Source organism: Castanea sativa, chromosome 7 (genome assembly GCF_040712315.1).
Source record: "Castanea sativa cultivar Marrone di Chiusa Pesio chromosome 7, ASM4071231v1".
Classification (NCBI taxonomy): domain Eukaryota; kingdom Viridiplantae; phylum Streptophyta; class Magnoliopsida; order Fagales; family Fagaceae; genus Castanea; species Castanea sativa.
In genome coordinates this window covers 25,008,554-25,015,839 of record NC_134019.1, presented here as the reverse complement: position 1 = coordinate 25,015,839, position 7,286 = coordinate 25,008,554, and the positions used below count along the sequence as shown (strand labels likewise).

General features: G+C 38.4%; 1 protein-coding gene across 1 annotated transcript; it reads right to left on the bottom strand.

Annotated features, from left to right (window-relative positions):
- Positions 1-4,438: 4,438 nt before the first annotated feature.
- Positions 4,439-5,179, bottom strand: LOC142644213 (uncharacterized). The gene has a single exon (XM_075818870.1). The coding sequence runs from the start codon at positions 5,177-5,179 to the stop codon at positions 4,439-4,441; it is 741 nt and encodes a 246-aa protein (XP_075674985.1).
- Between the last annotated feature and the right edge of the window lie 2,107 nt (positions 5,180-7,286).

Here is a 7,286-nt window from a genome sequence, read left to right as displayed (position 1 = left end):
GAACACTCAAGAACACTCCCCTTATCTCCTAACTAACCCTCCTCCTATGAGTATGACTACTCTCATTTCAAAACTACTCCCTTTTTTTGTCACGGGTGACAAAGGGGTAAGTACATCAAGTAGACATTTCATCATCACTAGGCGAGCCAGCATCCTCATCCTCATCACTGCCGGAGCCATCGTCACTCTCATCCTCGGATGCCAGTGGAGATGGAGAAGAAGCAACCACGAAACCACCCATCACAGCCTGTGGTCGCGCAATACGAACCACACAGACGTTCACCTGACACAATTTATCACTAAGTGTGTCTAAGCGAGCATCCATGCGCACAAGCTGTGCCATGATGGCCTCAAGAGTCACTCTACCCGTTGAAGACGAAGGAGCAGAGGTGGATGGAGCAGTAGAAACTAGAGGAGCAGCCGTCTCGGTCTGAGTCCGCCTTGAGCGAAACTGTGCAAAACTCCGCTTAACGATAATGACATTAATTACACATATGTAAGAGAAGTGGGGAGACTCAGGATAGGAGACAAAGAAATGGCGAAGGAGCTGCGTGATAGCTGAAGGGAAAATGAGCTTATCACAAGTCGTCGTATCCTTATAGATATCTACAAGGGATAGAATGAAGTGAGAGGGAAAATCTATGGTAAGGTCCTCAATAAGGGAAAGCAAAAAGTGAGCACGAGGCTCTGTGATAGTGTTATAGTGAAAGAGAGGATGAAGAACAAAGGTCATATCCATGTTGAGAAACTGTGGACCTTTAGCAAAGGTCGTGCAACAGGTGAACTGACGATCACCCCAAAAAGAAGGTGTCTCATAGAAATGAGACAAGAGTTCGTCTTTGGACACAATCCTCAGATGCTCACAACCAGGATAGTCTAGGAAACTCTACCCTAGGAACGTGTAGTACCTCGAATACAATACCTGGAGTAACTTCCATGCGTATACCCCAAACGAAAGTGACAAACTGGGGTATAGAGGTGTCAAATCCGTGCATATTGAAGTAGAACTCCTGTATGATCACGGAAGGACATGTGACAAGAATGCCACAAAGAGACTCCCAACCCCTAATGTGAATGACAAAAAATTGGACAAAATAACTTGGCGTTCCGAATGAATGCTTCTTCGTGAAAAGTTCTCAAAGAAGTTTGATTTGGCCTTCTCATCACGGAATTGTACGTGAAAAGGAGTAGGGTCAGAAGAAGAAGAAGATGAAGAGGCCCTGGAACGAAGAGGGTTCTAAGACAGAACAGATTTATGCTTAGGTGCCATGATGCAACTAACGTAAGAGGGAGAGAAAGAGAGAAAGAGAGAGACAATCAAAAAAGTACCAAGCAACACATATATCCAAATATGTAGAAATGAAGGTACGTATGCATGAGAATGCATGAACATGTGACATGCTAAAATAAATTCATCATGGGCTCAACCCAATCCAAACCTACTAGCATACAACATAGCAATAATGTAAACACACATCTAAAATGCATGAAACATTGTTATAATGCATATATGATGCAATGCATGAAGTTTAAAGATCATTTTGACAAAAATCCATCAAAATTTTCCATAAACTCATCAATTTTGAAAAACCCCCCAAAAAATTTTCAAAACTCAAAACTTAGGTCAGAAAAGAGTGAAATGCATGATTAATGACTGAGAAAGAAACATACAGATGAAGAACACTTGATTTAGACTGAAGATCAAGTGAGGAATGTGTGGGTTTGAGTTTGAAGAGTTTTGGATTGAGAAAAGAGAGAAACTATAAAGAGAGATCGAGGAAATGAGTGCAGAAATTGCGAAGGCTCCTTATATAGAATCTTTATAAAGCTTGATCAATCAAGAGCTATCGAGCTTTAAAGAGGCACTTTTCAGCTGTTGAACTAGCTATCGAGGATCAAACGAGAGATTTGTCAACAAAGAAGCTCGATGGATCGAGGTAGCTATTGAGAAGCTATCGAGGAGACAGAAAGTTTCTCGATTGATTGAGATAGCTATTGAGAGCTATCGAGATTGCGATAAAGAAAAGCTGAAGAGTCTCGATAGATAGCCTATCTATCGAGAGCTATTGAGGAGCCATCGAGATTTCTTAAAAACAAATTTTCAAGGAAAAGAAAAACATAGATATGAATACAATTAAGCATTCTACTCAACCAGAAATTCAAACAGCATTTTGAGCTCTCAAAATCTTCTCTCAATGAAGAAAAATGTCATGTATTTAGATCAAAACACACACACACACTAAACAAGTCTAACCAATTTTATATTTCAAAAACAAATTAAGACAGTTTAGTGAGCATACATCAACACATGTAAATCTTGTGATGGCCAAATCACATTGTATCTGCACATGTATCAAAAGTAGCAAAGAATATTGCGTGTTGTATGTGAAAACATCGCAAGATTGCATAAGTGTCTTTATGTTATGATGATTTGAGGTATGAGTAAATCAATTTAACTCACACACAATCATAACTTTTTGATGGAGACTATCACCTTCGACGTACATCTTCGACGTACATCCTATAACTCCCACATCTCCTAGAATACACATTTGCAATCATTTATAAAGCATTTTGATTTTTTGCTTTTATTTTTCTTTGCATATTTTTCTTTTATTAAGCATGTCATGCATGGGTATACAAGAGAGAGAAAAGAAATATCCAATTATGTTAAGCTTTTTGACATTGCACTTTTGCTATGCGAAAGTATACAGATGTCATTTCATGATAGGCGGGCAACAGTGGTGAGATGGTTATTTATGCCTTTCTCTTAAGATTTTTTAGTCCTTCTTGTCAAAAAAAGTGATACGAGTGTTAAGTACAAGAAATAACTTAATCTTACTCATCACAAACAAAGAGCCACAAAGCTCACTTGCTTAGTTGTGCATAGAGATGCTCATCTAAGTTCCAAAAGATACAAAATTTAGAAAATTTTGTTTCATTGGCCATTCAAGGTACATAAGTACCAATGTAATCAAACACACATGTTTTTGTATTTTTTCTGATTTTTCAATTTTTATTTTTTATTTTTATGAATGAAACAAAATAAAAACTAAAACTAAAAAACAACCAAACAAAAGCAAGCCAAATAAAGCAATGCATAAAAACTATATGCAAATGCATGAAGAGAAGGAGGAGAAAAGAAAATCATTCCATGGAGATAACACTGATGTTTTGATGAAGGAACTCAAACCGTTTGCTATCAAGAGGTTTGGTGAACAAATCAGTCTTCTGGTCATCAGTGTGAATGAACTCAAGAGTAAGGGTACCATCTTCAACAATGTCACGAATGAAGTGATGTTGAATCTCTATGCGCTTGGTTTGAGAATGTTGAACCGGATTCTTAGAGATATTGATGGTATTGTTATTGTCACAGTAGATAGTGAGGTTTCCTTGACAAATATTATAATCATGGAGGAGTTTTTGCATCCATAGAAGTTGGGTACAACAGCTATTGTCAGTGATGTATTCAGCCTCCGCAATGGATAAGGAGATGGGTTATTACCTACATAAAAACAACCCCCTGAAAGTACTCTTCCTATCATCAGCATTCCCAGCCCAATCAGCATCCGAATATCCGGCTAAGACATCATTTGTGTCTTTGCTGTACCACACACCAAAATTGGTAGTGGTTTTGACATACTTTATGATTCTCTTCAAAGCAGTCATATGGGACTCTTTGAGATTAGCCTGATATTTAGCACACACTCCCACAGTGTAACTAATGTCTGGTCTACTAGCAGTGAGGTACAGAAGACTACTTATCATGCATCTATAGAGAGATGGATCAACACTCTTTCCCGAGACATCAACAGTGAGTTTTACATTAGGACTCATACGGGTTCTAATAGAACTAGCAGATTCCAAGCCAAACTTTTTCACAAGATTTCTAGCATATTTAGATTGGGATAAAAAATATACCTGTTTCTTGCTGACGGATCTACAATCTAAGGAAGTGATTTAACTCTCCAATCATGCTCATCTCGAACTCGGCCTGCATGAGTTTTGAGAATCCATGAGCAAGTTCATCCTTTGTGGACCCAAAAATGATATCATCAATATAGACTTAAGCAACAATTAACTCGCCGTCTTCCTTTTTGATGAAGAGAGTTTGATTAGTCTTTCCTCTTGTGAACTCATGTGACACTAAGTATTGTGGGAGCCGATCATACCAAGCTCTAGGGGCTTGCTTTAAACCATAAAGTGCCTTCTTAAGGTACAACACATGATCTGAAAAATGGGGATCAATGAATCCTTTTAGTTGAACCACATAGACATCTTCTTTAAGGAACCCATTTAAGAAGGCGGTCTTGACATCCATTTGGTAAAACTTGAACTTCAAATGGCATGCTAGTGCTAGAAGGATCCTAATGGACTCCATGCGGGCTACTGGAGCAAACGTCTCGTCATAGTCCACTCCTTCCATTTGTGAGTATTCTTAAGCCAAAAGACGAGCCTTATTGTGGATCACATTACCCTCTTCATCAGTCTTATTGCTGAAAGTCCACTTTGTGCCAATGATGTGCTCACCCTCAGGTCTAGGTACTAGCGTCCAAACATCATTCTGTTGAAATTGAAGTAGTTTATCATGCATAGCCTCCACCCAACTTTCATCTTGAAGTGCTTCCTCAACCTTGGTAAGTTCAACCTGCGACAAATAGCAAGAATAAGACATAAAGTTAGCAACACATTTAGCAACTGTGTATTTTCTTAGTGTAAGTTCATTCACATTTCCCACAATAGTTTTACGAGGATGATTCAATTGAACTCTGGAGGAAGGTCCTTTCTCTTTATGAGATTTAGAATCAGATGAGACAGATTTGTCTGCTGAACCCTCTGCAACATTTGGAGTACTGGGAGTACTTAGAGAGGCAGGCTCTTGATCAACAGGTTCTTGACTGTCCTTGGGCTCCGGAGGAAGAATTCCTTTGGGAATTTCCTCATTAACATTTTCAGAGCAAGACTCTGAAGCTTCATCGTTAAAAACATTTACAATTTCCATCACTTTCTTGGCTCTCTTGTTGTATACCCAATAAGCCTTGCTTGTGGAGGAGTATCCCAAAAATATTCCTTTATCACTTTGAGAGTCAAATTTTCCCACATTCTCTCTATCCTTGAGAATGAAGCAAGTACTTCCAAAGATTTTGACATACTTGACATCGGCTTCCTTCCCTTCCATAGCTCATAGGGAGTTTTTTTAGTACTGGGTCTGAAATATACCCTGATACCACTTGATAGACCAAGAATGTCTTGACCCCTTGTAATGAATTAACCAATTAATTAGCCAAGTGAATTAATTAGGTTCAATTACATATAATGAGCGTGGTAGCACAAACAAATTACCAAATAACTAAATGCAGCAGAAATTAAATTTGACACGGTGATTTGTTTACAAATGGGGAAAACCTACACGGCAAAAAGTCCACCAGATGATTTTAAGGTCACCACTCCCGAGAATTCACTATTATCAAAACAAGTAGTTACAAGTAAAAAAATCTCACTATTTTATACCAACCTGCAGTTGAACCCTTACGCCAATACTCAATTGGACTTGTTCTGTAGTGGCAATCTCTCCTTGTATTGCACGGCTCCTAGTACGTGACTAACCAAAAGATGCGCGGATTCCAGTACGCAACTTGATCATCAACTTGAGAAAGATGTTGGCTGCAAAGTTTTTCTATTCTTCAACACATGAAGATCACAAAGTTGCTTGGTCACAAAACTCTACGGTGTACAAACACAGCAGCTTCTTAAGAACTAGAGCAAACTAGGTTTCCAGTCACACTTGATGAATTATGCTCTTGTGCAATTTTGTTCTTGACTGTGCCACCTAATACGGCCCTTAAAATAATCTTTATATATGTTTAGGGTTGTGAGAAAAGAAAGCCCAAACACATATTCACGGATTGGATAAAAAACAGTCTAGAAAAACTGAGTTTCATAACCTTCGATAGATAGCCATCTATCGAGCTAGCTGTCAAGCCATAAGCTTTAGCAGCTTTTAAACCTCGATAGATACTAGCTGTCGAGTTAGTTGTCGGGCTTTAAAATCCAACACTTCATTGCTTGATTTTTGGATAGACTTTTATGGTTTTAACACTTGAACTTGAAACCTTGTTTCTTGAAGCATTAAACACATCCTAGATCTACCCAATTACAAGTAAAGTGCATTTTGTCAAAGGATTAACCAATATATAAAATGTTGACATATATTCCTAACATCCAATCACATATGTCCTAACAGTGGACAACAAAGTTAAACCCTTATCCATCACTTTTGGATATGAACACCATGACCATTCCAAACGGGAACATGTATGAAAGAAACTTAGAGAGCTTAAGGCCATATCACAATTGGCTCTGCATAGGAGATTTCAACCAAATTTTGTCATTTGATGATAAACTCTCTTTTAAGTGGGGTAAATTACTAAGCACAAATATTTTTCAGCAACTGATCTTTGATCTAGAATTATGTGAGTTAGCAGCTTTAGGTTAAAAATTCACCTGGTCAAACAATAGGGAGGGGGATGAGTTTGTTATGGAGAGACTTGATAAGGCTTTTGTCAGTGTAGATTGGGTGAATACATACCCCCAGTATGCACTCAAAAACTAGCCTATTCTACACTCTGATCATGGCCCGATTGTTTTGGATTTTGATCTCCAACATCCCTTTAGGCATAGACCCTTTAGGTTTGAACAGATGTGGCTATCTCACCCCTCTTGTAGAGATGTGGTTGCAAAAGCTTGAAGCACCCTCTCTGTTGGATCAAGAGCCTTCTAATTCAGGAATAAAACATCTAGACTTAGAACCGATTTGATTTCTTGAAATAGGGATTGCTTTGGCAAAGTAGAAAAAGAGATTCTTCTTAAAAAAAACCCAACTCCAACAGATCCAAGATGCCATTCTTACTACTGAGGATGTGGATAGAGAAAGAATGCTTAGGGAGGATTTGCAGGTTTTCATGAATAGGGAGGAAATGAAATGGGCTTAGAAGGCTAGAAACAAGAGCATAATTTTAGGGGATAGAAACACAAGGTACTTCCAAACAATTGTCAAACAAAGAAGAGCTAGAAATCGCATTTCGCAAATTAAGACTAGTGAGGGTACTGTCTCTGAAAACCCCATGGAAATAGAAAACATCTTTTTCAACCACTTCAAATATGCTTTTAATAGCTCATCTACTAGGGACTACCTCTCTATCCTTGACGAGCTACACTCCCTACCTATCCCAAAGCATTCTACCCATCAACTGGACATCATTAACAGGCCTATAACTAATGAGGAA